This window comes from Vigna angularis, chromosome 1, assembly GCF_016808095.1.
Source record: "Vigna angularis cultivar LongXiaoDou No.4 chromosome 1, ASM1680809v1, whole genome shotgun sequence".
Classification (NCBI taxonomy): Eukaryota; Viridiplantae; Streptophyta; class Magnoliopsida; order Fabales; family Fabaceae; genus Vigna; species Vigna angularis.
The window spans coordinates 11,044,942-11,059,015 of record NC_068970.1 but is presented as its reverse complement, the minus strand read 5'-3'; the positions used below and the strand labels follow the sequence as shown (position 1 = coordinate 11,059,015).

The window sequence follows — 14,074 nt, the reverse complement described above, 5'->3', positions numbered from 1 at the left end:
TATTATTTTATTAAATAAAATAAAATTAATTCATAAATAATTAAGTAATAATTTTAAATTAATTAAATAATATTTATATATTAATTTCAAATATAATAAATTAAAAACTAAAAATTTAGAAAGAAAAAACTTTATGGATGTTGTCACATCTGTTTTAATAAATTTTTAAAAACTATTTTATTATTTAAATAATAATTTTAAAAAAATTAAATAATATTTATATATTAATTTAAAATATAATAAAATAAAAAACTAAAAACATTAAAAAGAAAAAAAATCATGGATGTTACCACATCCGTATACGTTTTAATAAATTTTTAAAAAGTATTTTAATTATTATTTAAAATAATAATACATAAATTAAATTAATAATAATTATTTTATTAAATAAAATAAAATTAATTTATAAATAATTAAATAATAATTTAAAAAAAAAATAAATAATATTTATATATTAATATAAAAACTTAAAAAAACTTAAAAAAAAAAAAACTAAACGGATGTGGCACATCCGTTGAAGAATTTTTTCTTCAACGTTCGTTCAAAAAAAAAGGAGGAGATGTAGGATATTTTAAAATATAAAAGATAGGTTTGAAATTTAAAAAAAGTGTGGTGGTGCATGGAGCAATGTGTGGTGGTGTAGGAAATAACCCTCATTATTTTATCATCCACTGGACTACTGGCCCAGTAACAATTTAAGCGCTGATCCAATTACCATTTGAAGTAGCTTATTAGCACTATAGACCCAATTACAACTTAAACCATTTGACGAGGTTGACCAATAGCAGATAAACCGATCGACCTTTATTCAATAACCGCTCGGTCAATATTTCATACTATACTACTATAATTTTAAAAACCTTTTTTTCAGAAATCTAAAATTCTATCATATACGGTAGAATAAAGCCTTTGAATTCTGAAAGCATTTTATACACGTTATTCTTCGGAGTTTGAGAAACGTAATGAATATACGCATTACTTTATGGTATTTTTTAATAAGTGGATCATTTAAACTATATAAGGAATAATATATTATAATTTATCCTATTTTCCTTTTATTTTTTAAATTAAATTTTAATAATTTAAAAATATCAATAACAAAAAAAAACATAGTTTGAGTTATTACGCATCATAAATCAGAATATATAATTTTGAAATTAAATTCTCACTCCATTTTTTTTGTTAAAATTTTTCACAATTATTCTTTTTTATTGGGATATGAACTTCTAAAATTATATTAAGCGGTGAAAAGTGTACTTTTTGTTGAAAAAAAATAAGTTTAAGTTGTACATTAAATAGAAATAAAGAAATAGAGTATTATATAAAAATGAAAAACTTATTAATTTATTGTTTTAAAGTTTTTAATAAAAAATGGTATTAATTTCATGTATGGTTGTACTCATTAACCTAACACTTTTTGCACTCTAAAATGGTCCTATTCTGAAGTGACTTTGAACTCTTTAGCTCTTGTCCTAGTTTGTAAGACTTGGGTTATCATTTTTTTTGGTATTCTTGTTTGCTCATCAATGACGTAACCAACCAAATATCACGTCCTTAGTATCAAACCCAATCAACCAAAACATTTTCTCTGTTACTGATTTTGAAAGTGCAACAAAGTCATTAATTTCCAGGTAAAAACGATCAAATATTAGTCATCAGTTTATGAAATCAACTCGTTTTGTCGTATTTTCTTTTACTTTAATTTTTTAATCAAATATAAGGATTAGTATTTCCGTAGAGATTTCCTTCTATGGCGCCACTTTCTACACGCAACATGGAGCTTTGACTCCTATAAAAACAAAAATTGTCTCTGAATATTGATCTATTGTAATTACTCCTACTTACTAATATAAGTATTTATCGTCAAGTATTTATAATTAGTCATAAATTTGTTTTTATAACATTTTAAGTTGAAATTAGTTTCAATTTTTTATATGCATCAATCTAAAAGTATTGTGTTTCTTCAAATAATTCTCTAAAAACATCCATTACATTCTTTAACACATCAGGTTTTGTAATTTATCTCCGTCTAGTTCCTATCTTTATTCTAATTTAAATATTAAAAAATTTATTTTATTTTGAAAAGACAAAAATCTAAAAGTTATATAATATTATAAATGCCTTAGCCTAATATCATAATCTTATCATCTAATAAGAAATTGCATCACATCACCCAAGAGTCTTCTCAAACCATCTAACCTCCACAATTTTTTTAATAAAAGCATCACATTCACATCCAACCACAGTGTTGATGCATTGACAGATACAATTTAATGATGTAAGTCGTTATATGCTTTTATTATAATTCTTAAATATTGCACCAATATAAGTGATGTGTCGCAATTTAATTTTTATTTTTAAATTCCTTTCATTCTTGGAGGAAAAGTAATGTATTTTCATGGACTAGATTTCTCCGTACTAAAAAATTGCAGAAAACAGTTGGTCTTTGTCTTATTATGGACTGCATAGCATGTGCAGACATGGGAGTTTAATAACATCCTTAAGAAGCGGGAAAAACGGATAACCAATGAACAACATTTGCATTAGAGAGTATCTTAAGGTTATGCTTAGTAAATTTTTCCATAAAAACCTATTAAAAAAGTGAAATATTTTTTCTTAAATTAAAACCAACTTTATCATATGTTTAAAAGTTTTACTTTACTTAAAAAATGTATGAAAACATATTCCAAGTTTCTCACTGAATACTGTCATAGATTGAAAGCATTTGAGAGAGTAAAAAAAATGAAGAATGGATGAATAAAAAAAATGCTGATTATTTGAAGAAGCATATGCCATGAACGATTCCCTTCAGATTCCTCTCAGATTCCTCAGCCACCAACGCACCTCACTACCTTCTTCACATTCAATCCATTTTTATCATTCAGATAAAACCTGGACCAAATAAATAACATTGCATTTTCAAGGTTTCAAACTCACCATTAATTACTTTAAAATTCAATAATCCAATCAGCTGAACAAATACTAATATGATTAGAACTTGCATAACATAACAATGAGAATTGATTTGTTATTCATTCCCTGACTGAGAAAAAAAATTCGATAATAGCACAATTTATGAGCTGAATTGAACTTCCCGTTCCTAAAATCCCAATCTTTACATACACAACTACCAAACTCAACTCAACCATAACTAAGTAACTACAATGAAATTGTTGGGTGAGTTCAGAATATACAGTAGCAGCTTTAGATATTGGAAAGAAGAACTTCCCTACTTCATTCTCCGTCTTGTTTGCAGAAAATAATCTATGGCGAAGAACCCCACAAAACTTCAGCAGCAATGGTGGCAGCTTCGGCATCAGAAAGAGAAGCTTCTCTGACTCTCACCAAAATCTCCGGTTTAACTGCCCTCTTCTCTCTCTGCCGCAGCCCTTCCCCAACCTCCAACTGCACCGCAAACTTTGCTACGCAGCTCGCAAAAGGGCGTCTTTCCAAAACCCCACAAACTCTTTCTTTCCCAATCTCAATCAAATCGCCACCGTTCTCCGACCTCTGCAACTCTACCAGCTTCTCCACCAACCCCTCCTTCACCATAGCCTCCACCGCTTCCTTGCGTCCGAAGTACCCAATCTCCAACACACACTCCAACGCCAGCACCTGCAGCTGCAAATCGCGGGAATTCAACAGCGCTATCACCCTCGGAATCTCGCCGTTCGATTCGATCTCGTCCACCAGAGGAGACCTAATAGACCTGATCAGCGAGCACAACACCTCTACCGAGTGAACAGAGCCCATCGACACCAAAGCCCGCACGGTTGGGCCCATCATAACCTGACCCACGAACACGTCTTTATTGAACCGGATCAGCGCCGCGACGGCAAGACCGGCCTGCTCGCGAACCCGGTCCGCACACTTTTCATCCAGGAGAACTGTTTCCAACGAGTAGAATAGCTTGAGTTTGAGAACCAAGTCCTGCAACTCGCGATTAAATCCCTGGGAGATTCGGTCCCGAAACTGAGTCAACAGCGCGACCAACTCGCTAATACCATCACCAGGGTTCCGTAGCGAAGTGGAGAGGGTGAGGAGCGTTTCGCGGTCGATCCACGCTTGGATTTCGGACTCGATGGAGACGGCGAGCCGAGAGAGGGAGTGCGTGGAGAGGGGGCGAGTGAGGAACGATCGGAGGCCCTTGGAGTTGTTGAGAGAGTGGACGAGGGTTTTGAGGCGATTAAGGTACTCCGAAAGCGCGTAGAGTTTGGGGTCTGACGATGAGAGAATGGTTTGAAACTCGAGAAGCGCCTTCACCGCCGGAGAATCGGAGGTGTGGTGTCCTTGGATTTGGCGCGTGGCTTGTTTGAGAGCTTCCAGCACTTGCAGGATTTGTGGCGCTTTCTCTCTCTCTTCCATCGATCTCTGATTCCAATTTCTCACTGATCCCAATCAGTTTTCTTCCACCCATTTTATACTGCACTATCAAAATGAAGATGCAAAGTTTCTGCATTGCGTGGCGTTTGGCTACTCTTCCTTTTCTTCTTCTCAACTACTCTAACCAATCACCTTCTCCCCCACACTTTTTTTTTTCGATCAAACAATTCTTAAATCATTTCTAATGCATCAAATTTTCTAAATAATTCTAGGTATTTTATTTTACGTCATTTTTCTTACATAATGTATTAAGTAATTATTAGTTCATATTTAATAATACTTTTTATAGCAGAGCAAAATATTAAATTTTCATACCATAATATTATTTATAATTGCAGTGTTTTAAAAAAATTATACTATAGTCAACCTACAAAATTATAGACGCGTTTATTTTACTCCTTTACCCATTCCACTTAACTAAATGAAGGCATTTGGCCAGATCTTACTTTTATTGTCATTTAGATATTTTTTTTTTAAATAAAACAATATGTTTTTAAAATGTCAAGTTTATTGTCTCCAAAAAAAATTACGATAATGAGCTATTTTAATTATTTCACAACACTATAACCATAAATAGTATTAGTAATAATAGAAACTTAATGTTTTACTCTTTTATCCAAAATAGTATATTATTTAACTCAATGTTTAATCACTAATGGAAAAATGACATTTTATAACAAGCCTATTATAACGGACAAAAATTATCCATCATAATAGGGAGATATTATAAAGTATTTTTTTAAATCAGTTATAGTATAAAACGCGGTGGCAAACTTGTAAATAAGTTTAAGACATATTATAACGTAGTTTTGAAAATCAGTTATAATATGAAATGCGATGGCAAACTTGTAAATAAATTTAAGACATATTATAACATAGTTTTGAAAATCAGATATAATATAAAAAGCGGTGGCAAACTTGTAAATAAATTCAAAACCTATTATTAATGTATTATAACAGAGTTTTAGAAATCAGTTATAATATCTCTTACTCTCTCATTTCCCATATGCCTCTCGCTAGATTTCATTGTGCTTGCATCAGTGCTTGCACCTGTTGCTTCTCTCATTCTCGCGAAACATCGCCATCAAACCATACCTCGAGTTCTCTCTCCTACAACAACCACAGTTCTTCACATATCCACCTTTTCTCCTCACATTTCTACCTTATTTAAGCTATTTCGGCCTTAGAAACACCATCTTCACCGATGAGTTCTTCGATCTATGGCCTCCGCTAGGGTTTCCCTCATCTTTCATCTTTTTCTTTGATTTTAACCGTTTAAATCCTCTTTTGCTTCGATTAAACACTTTTCACCGTTTAATCGGTTAACCTAGTGTTTTAAGGTTCTTTCACCGTTCGATTTAGGGTATCCTTGCTTCATTTACAGTTTTGGTTCATTTGCTCTTGGATTCATATCATTCCGCTGCGTTTCACCCCTTTTGTTGATTTGAACTTAGAATACAGATGTTCACTTCAATACTTAAGTATTTGTGGTTTGATCATATATATATTTGCAGGTTGAAGGTGAGGTCCAACGATTAAATGTTGCAAAGTCAGTAAGATGAAACATTTGATGTTTAAGAGGCAGAATGAGCTTAAAGAATTTTACAGAGGCCCCTCGCTCTAGAGTGCACCGGAGCTTCTCTACTTATGGTTTGAAGGAATTACAGAGTTTCCTTGATAACTTGGGTAATTGAGTTCCTTTAATTTTCTTCTTTTTAAGGATTAAGATTCATTTGTAAGTGTAGGTGTAGTATGCTTGAGAGAAAACTTTGACTATAACATATGCCATCTAGTTGACATTTAATTTAGTTCTTGGATGTTTACAATCATTGCCACTGTCTCTAAATCATTCTTGTTATATTCCTGCATAATCAGTACGCATGGTTATGTGATGCATTTCAACAATCTTGTTCTTTTTAATAGGAGTATTACATGGTTCAGATAAACTTTTATGTAAAACAAATCATTTTTTAATTTCATCTTGCTTATCATGTTTAAGTTTTTTGTATACATTACATTATTAGTTCTAAGACATCCTCATAAGAGAACTTTATGGCTTGTATAACTTCACTCTGATGTTGGTTCTTTCAACACTCTGCTTGGCATGGGAATAGGTAGCTGCACCGAACATGGCATGGACCTTTCGGGTTCTCCTTCCTCCGTGCTTAGTCTCTTTTTGGCTTCTCCTTCCTCTCTATTTGTTAAGGTACACAACCATGGAATCTTATTCTTCTCTTACCAAATTGTATCCCTTTAGTTTTGTTCTCATCATGTATATTTGTTGTCTCTGCTTCCATTTTTATATCACTAGCGTTACTATTTAATGTGATCATTATATGTGATAATAATAAACAACATTTCCACATGAGGTTGGAGATGTATGAAGTGGTGCGAAGATGCAACTTATATCTGCACTCATAAGATAGGTGGGAATGGACACGTTAATTTTCTAATTAGGCAGATGATCCAAACATCCTGAAACAAGTTATAGTTTAGTGATCTATAGCACTTGATACTTAACTTTGTCTGCTTGCAGTTATGGGTATACAACTTTTTATTTGTAAACAACACATAGTTCAGACATTTAAAGTAAACCTGAATTTAACAGTAGTGCCTCAAAGTGAAACAAGGTTAGTATGCCTCAAAGTGAAACAAGGTTAGTATGATTGTATATTTGGTATAATTGGATAAGGTATGATTGTATATCTGGTATAATTGGATAAGGTATGATTGTATTTATTTTTGGTCTAATAGAAGGATAAATAAATGGGGTTCTGGTGTTAATAAACTCTTGCAATTTTTATTTTAATGAATATTAAAATGACAATTTGCTCCTCTGATAAATACTAATTTGATTCTGATGTTAATAACTTTAACTACTTTATAAATTTTTGCTATTTTTGTTATTATATCACGCATTATTATATTATAAAATTGTGACTTATAAATACTTAATTTGAAAATTTATTTTCTCTTATGGTGTGACAGGATATAATTCATTACTACCAAAAATAAATAATAATTTATACTAATAGTCATTCAAGACATGAATTGCATACTAGGTAGTAATTACTAGTTTCTAAACCATTTTCATGTGGGCCATTCCATTAGAACGTTCAGTAAAGAATAATAATTTTATTCAATTACTTTTTTACAGTAATGTTTTAATTTATCAATGACTTTGGTCTCCAACTATATAAAGCCCAGAACCCCATTCTTCGTCATTGTTTGTTTTGAAATATAACCTTTTTCTATTTCCAAAAAAACATTATATATACCAGATAATATGTGTTTTTCTTATACAATAGGCTCCAGGACCATAATGACCGAAGCTTGTGCAGTAAGGATTTGGTTGATGAGGCTTCAAAGAGAAAGAGTGGAGACAATTTGTCAGTTGTGATTTGCTTCCAGCAGCAACCTCCTCCCAACTTGGTGGCCCCTCGGTCTAGAGTGCACTGGAGCTTCTCTGCTTAAGGTTTGAAGGAGTTGTAGAGTTTTCTTGATAACTTGGATAATTTTAGGATTAAAATCCTTACAGGCATTTTCTCATCCTTTAATCCAATAATTGTCCCTAAACAAAGGAATGTTTCTGATGGTCCTTGCAACAAGCTGTTAGAATTTATTGCTAACACAAGCTTGCTATAAAAAGTGTTAGTCAACAACATGCCCAACTTTCAACTGGTTGCCATTATGAGGTTTTTGGACATGTAGTTAGTCCCAGGAAATGACAAGATGGTGAAAGAAAGTCAAAGGTAAGTTATTTCTTGACAACATGGAATTAGAAATAATACGTTTTCTTGACATTTCACAGACAGAATTGGGATATAAAGATATTTGATAAGGTTCTTGGTTGCTTTGTTTATTTTATGCTTATGGGTTATGGCACATGGATGTTTAAATTTTGTATAGGTCTTTGGATGTTTAAATTTTGTATAGGTCTTTGGAAGCTCATTCAAGGTTGTGGGAGTATTCCATCTTTAATGATTCATCTCCCATGATGCTGCTGCAGACATTGAAGACATTAGAAGTAACTGGGCTTCTTTTATTTTAAGTGGTAGTAGAAACGGTTACAATTAAATAGTGTATGTACATTAATGTAATATTTAGATTTAATATATAGCTTCATGTATAAATGATGTATTAAATATTAGACTATTTAATATTTGAAATAAATTCTATTTTGTTAGTTTCATTAAATTTGTTTATTTAAAGCTCTATTGATTATAAATTGATTGGATGATATCATAATACAGGAATATTATTATAATTTTATTGGATGTCAAATTTAATAATAATTTTTTTTTTAAAATAAAAACATATATTATAACGTACATTGCTTAGTACGTTAGGATACATTGATCACATATTATAATGTACAATAATATATACGTAATAATATATAACATATTATAACGTACAAAAATTTCTACGTTATAATACCTTTCACCCTATTATAACATACAAATGAAAATTTGTTATAATAGTATGCGCATATTATAACGTACTTAAGAAACTACGTTATAATATGTAGAACATATTATAACGTAAATTTCTGCTACGTTGTACGTTATAAAAAGTCATTTTTCCACTAGTGAATTTACATCTTAATTAGTTTATTTAAGTAGTTAGTTTAACTGTAATTTACATTACTTAATATTATATAATCGTCCTCTCTAGCTCTGAATTATCTCTTTGATATTAATTCTAATTTTCATTTTTTTTTCCAATACATATCTTTCAAACTATGAGACAGAATAAGTTTATCTTATTTTGTAATACGGTAAGAATATATTTGTATGCATTGTAGATTCTTAAAATTATAAAAGAATAAACGTAAATGCATATCTATGAATACGTGTATTAAAGGTATTTTGTATTATTTGTTCTAGCATAAATGATTATGAATATTAACTTAAGTGCATTAGTCAAATTCAATGTATCACGAGAAGTTGCACGTACTTTGGTTACAAAAACAGAAGCAAACATGCATATGTCTAAGTTGACTTGTTGTTGTAGTATATATCATATGTGCGGTGATATTGCATGAAAAACGTGGTTGTTATGGAAGATTTCTGTCTAGTATTTATTTTTTGATTGTTTTATGAACTCGGTTGTAAAATTATGGTTGAGATATCAATAGAGAGATGAACGTAAAACTATACTCTGCAACACAATGGTGTAAAATTATTTTTTAACTACTTTGGAATGCGGTGCCAATTTAACCCATAGCTCCTGCCTAGTGCCAATCCATTATTGAAAAAATCCTATTTTAAGAAGTCTCTCAAGTAGGAGGTCAGAAAAAAACTCCAACCTGCAAACCCTCTCTCAAGTGGGTTTGGATCAGGGTTAAAGTGGGTTTAGTGTAAAATTTTAATTAAATTTTAGAAACAATATAATTTACATATACATAATTTATTGTAATTTTGCTATCTCTCTCATATATATTATATATGTTAAATATTTATGAATCAAATTGGTCAAATAACCGCATTAGAAAGATAAAAAATGAGATTTTATGTAAATTAAACTTGCTAATATAAAAAATTAATATTGAAAATTTACATTTTAATCTTATAAGTCAAGTTCAGAATTTAGTTATAAAAAATTCATTTAATATCTATCAGTTTTTCATTAATAATTTTCAATTTATTCTTATATTTTTACTTATTTCTAAACTACTCATACAACATGTTCTATTTGTGGTATGTTCTTTGACTAATGTGAATTCTTATATATATATATATATATATATATATATATATATATATATATATATATATATATATATATATATATATGGGGTTTGCTAACGCGCGTACGCCTGTTTTTCAGTTGGTACATTTTAGCAATGTATACCGGATTTTAGTAGACAAAAATACCCTTATATATCATGGATTCTAAGTTTTAAGGTTAAGGGTATTTTAATAATTTTCATTCTCAAAACTTAAAAAAAAAAAAAAAGAAACCCAAATCCTTACTCACCTCTCTCATTCCTCTCAATCCTTTCTCTTTCATCTCTCTCACTCCAACCTTTTCTCTGTCATCCTACTGTAGCCTCAATTGAAAAAATCAGAAACACTTGCCTTTAAACAATTTGTCTTTGTAAAGAGTTGAGTCATTGACATATTCACCTTCAGGCAAAGGTTCATTCAAGATCTCTTCAATTTCACCATCTTCATTAACCTCTCTAATTTCATCATCTGCATATGTTGAATCATCATCTCTAAAAAAACCCTCCAGGCCAATTACCAATTCTTTCGAATGTCATTATGCTTGTGAAAATTAGATAAAATTATATACGACAAAAATTATAAAATGAAAACTCATTATAAAGTCATTTTTTGTAAGAAATTGTTTAACAAAGAGTGTTTCTGATTTTTTCCAGGCCAATTGTCAATTCCTTTGATGTCATTATGCTTGTGAAAATTACATAAAATTAGATAAGACAAAAATTATAAAATAAAAAATCATTATAAAATCATTTTTTGTAAGAAATTGTTTAACAGCGAATATTTCTGATTTTTTCTAGGTCAATTACCAATTCCTTTATGCTTGTGAAAATTGGATAAAATTAGATAAGACAAAAATTATAAGATGAAAACTCATTATAAAATCATTTTTTTGTAAGATTGTTTAACGACAATTGTTTCTGATTTTTTCAATTGGGGCTACAGTAGGGATGACAGAGAAAAGATTAGAGTGAGAAAGATGAAAGAGAAAGGGTTGAGAGGAATGAGAGAGGTGAATAAGGGTTTGGGGGTTTCTTTTTTTTTTTTAGTTTTGAGAATGAAAATTATTAAAATACCCTTAACCTTAAAATTTAGAATCCATGATATATAAGGATATTTTTGTCTACTAAAACACGGTACACATTGCTAAAATGTACCAACTGAAAAACAGGCGTACGCGCGTTAGCAAACCCATATATATATATATATATATATAAATAAATACTTATAAAATAGAGAAGTAAAAATAATTGTTTTCCATAAATTAAAATTAGCTTAAACGTTATTATTTTATTAAATATATATTTTAATTAAAATAATTATCTTATTGATTTCATTGTTGATAATATTTTGTAAATTAAATGTTATTATTTATTTAATTATTTCTAAAACTTATCTTGATAAACTAAAATAATTATTTATAACAAAAAAAATTTATAAAATTAGTAAAAATTATTTATATTCATTGCAATACGAGTTTCATGGATGATAGATATAATTATTTTCTATGAATACATTTTTTTTATATAGTAAATGATAAGTTGTAATTCAAATAAAGATCTCTAATATGAATTTGATGATTTCTAGTCTTAATTTGACTTGTAGAAATGCTTTTCTTTATTTGTTTTGTTAATGATATAAGATAATTCTTATGACAATTTTTTTTTGCAAAGTATAAAATAAATTGAAAGAATTTAATTAGTAGTCACTTAAATTATTGAAGTTTTCTATTCTTTTGCCTTCCAACATGAGTTTTCTTTCAATTTCTATTTTTTTACGTTATCTTTTTATTGTTTGTATTTTGGACCAAATTAATTATTTGTTTAATTTTTGGCAGAAGAAATCTGAATTATTATAGGTGTGAAGCAAGTGAAAAAATGAAACTGTTGTGAAAGATTATAAATTCTAAAGAATACGAAATATTATATCATAATTTAAATTCAATATATAGTTTATATATTCAAACAAGATTATTTATAGAATTTTAAGTACGAAAATTAAATATTTATTTTATATAATAAAAAATATAATTAGGTAATTTTGGTCTATCAAATATAATTGAATCATTTTTAAAAATTATAACACTTAAACTTACAATAAATTAGAATTAATTATACTTTTTCTTTTATTTAAAATATAAAAAAATTCTAAAAAAAATCATGGGTTGACCCTAACCATGTCACCTATATTCCACAAAGAAAAATGTAATGTGTCGCGGGAAAACTAAAAAAAAAGAAGGTCTTTTTATAATGTTTTAATATTTACATATTCCAACAGAGTATATCTAAAATAAATTTGAAAATTATTTTATAATAATAAATTCTGTTATGAGGTGTTTCTAAATTTGTTTTGAATATTTTAAAATTTCTTTCAGATTACCATTTCATAAATTATTTTTAAACTCTAACTCTTAAATATATTTTATTTAAATATTATTATAATAGGTAGTTTAAAAACTTTTACATACAGACTTTATAACTGTAGTGTAAGAAACAAATTCTGGGGGTGTATAAAACAATTTCGTATTAAAGGCATACCTGGAACTAACATGCTCTTTATCATTTATGGACTTTCTTACCTTTGGCCCATAAAATGGGTGTTGCTCCCTCCACCACCATCCTTTCTTCCTCTACCTCCCTACAAAATTTTTAATGATAAAATTATCCTTTAATTTTTAACCATTTTACTTTTAATCTTAAATCATTCCTCACTCTCACTTCTCCCTCCACTCTCACTTCTCCCTCCATCTCCTTTGCAACGCACGCAATGGGAATACTCACTCCTTAGAGGCCTTCACTTTTGTTTCACCTCCCATCAAAGTTATTATTTTAATATATTTTAGTCTAGGAGATGTACTCCACTGGACTGTTGTACCTCCCGGCTTATACATACTCACTGATTTGTGCACCACAATTAGCCTTTAATGCAGTATTCTCATATTTTATAAGTGCTCAAAAGTTCACAGCTTTGATTATAAACTCTGCAATGCTTCTCCCATTGAGGAAAGTGTCGATGTCATCACAAGCTCCAGATCTTCATCGCCGACAACCAATGCCTCGCTGGCACCCGCGGGCCTCGCCGCCACTCAGGACGAGCTCTGCAACAGTTGTCGAACGCAACGACGAAGTGCGCGAGATCCTTGCCGCACGCGTCCTTCACTTCACCGAAGAACTCGTTGGAGAGGAAACTTTTGTGAATAGCTTGATTGGACACCTAATTGATATTGCTGGGTCATATACTCTGGTTAGGAAAGGTTTGGAAATTGATAGCTTAGCTTTGAACTGGGAAGAGAAATATTTTACCTTTGTACTGATATAAAAGTCAATGATGGTATATGTAATAAATGTATGCATACTACAGAGTAAAGAAAACAAACCTGAGGGTAGACCAACGAAGATCTGCACGCACCAGTCACTACCAACGAACCACCACCATACCCACCGCCACACCTCCGCACCACGAACAATACGAACAGCTACACCACCACGAACGGAGAGCAAGGGAGAGTTGGGGTGAGAAGAAACGGATATCACCGAAAGAGAGAAGAGAGTGAGACGGAGGTGGGAAGAAACGAATCTCAAAGAGAGAAAGAGTGAGAGAGAGTTGGGGGGTAGGGGTACGCGAGAGTGAAAGTGAAAAATGATTTAAGATTAAAAGTAAAATGATTCAAGATTAAAAGGTAATTTTATCATTAAAAATTTTGTGAAAAAAATGAAGGGAAAAAGAGTGGTGATAGAGGGAGCAACACCCCATAAAATTATAAGTCTTTCTTCCCGCAGTCCCATAAAACACAATATGTTTATCATTCTCCAACACTTTCCAGAATCTTCTATTGTTTTCCTTTTAGATCCTCTTTCTAAATTTAATTCAATTTTTCAAAACTGTTATAAAATGATGTTTGTCCACTAAACTTAACTTGAAATTTACGTTTTAAATTTAATTTAAAATCACATCCATTTATA

At 30.3% G+C, this 14,074-nt stretch overlaps 1 protein-coding gene and 2 long non-coding RNA genes across 11 annotated transcripts; 1 reads left to right on the top strand and 2 right to left on the bottom strand.

Moving 5' to 3' along the window:
* Nucleotides 1–3,003: 3,003 nt before the first annotated feature.
* On the bottom strand, nucleotides 3,004–4,551 carry LOC108331827 (uncharacterized). Its single transcript, XM_017566793.2, has one exon. The coding sequence runs from the start codon at nucleotides 4,363–4,365 to the stop codon at nucleotides 3,265–3,267; it is 1,101 nt and encodes a 366-aa protein (XP_017422282.1). The 5' UTR covers nucleotides 4,366–4,551; the 3' UTR covers nucleotides 3,004–3,264.
* Nucleotides 4,552–5,365: 814 nt separating this feature from the next.
* Nucleotides 5,366–8,580, top strand: LOC108327058 (uncharacterized). 9 transcript variants are annotated; one of them, XR_001832058.2, is made up of 5 exons: nucleotides 5,375–6,069; nucleotides 6,498–6,589; nucleotides 6,753–6,809; nucleotides 6,920–7,013; nucleotides 7,692–8,580. It is a non-coding gene; the product is annotated as an uncharacterized LOC108327058 (long non-coding RNA). The 9 variants fall into 9 exon arrangements; XR_008246443.1 differs by lacking the exons at nucleotides 6,753–6,809; nucleotides 6,920–7,013 and having other exon boundaries at nucleotides 5,366–5,746; nucleotides 5,898–6,069; XR_008246445.1 differs by lacking the exon at nucleotides 6,753–6,809.
* Nucleotides 8,581–12,705: 4,125 nt separating this feature from the next.
* On the bottom strand, nucleotides 12,706–13,862 carry LOC128194963 (uncharacterized). Its single transcript, XR_008246440.1, has 2 exons — nucleotides 13,489–13,862; nucleotides 12,706–13,338 (listed from the first exon to the last, which is right to left on the bottom strand). It is a non-coding gene; the product is annotated as an uncharacterized LOC128194963 (long non-coding RNA).
* Nucleotides 13,863–14,074: the final 212 nt, after the last annotated feature.

What these genes read in the sequence shown, in the direction of transcription:
- LOC108331827 (XM_017566793.2), bottom strand. Translation starts at nt 4,365, where the DNA reads ATGGAAGAGAGAGAGAAAGCGCCACAAATCCTGCAAGTGCTGGAAGCT.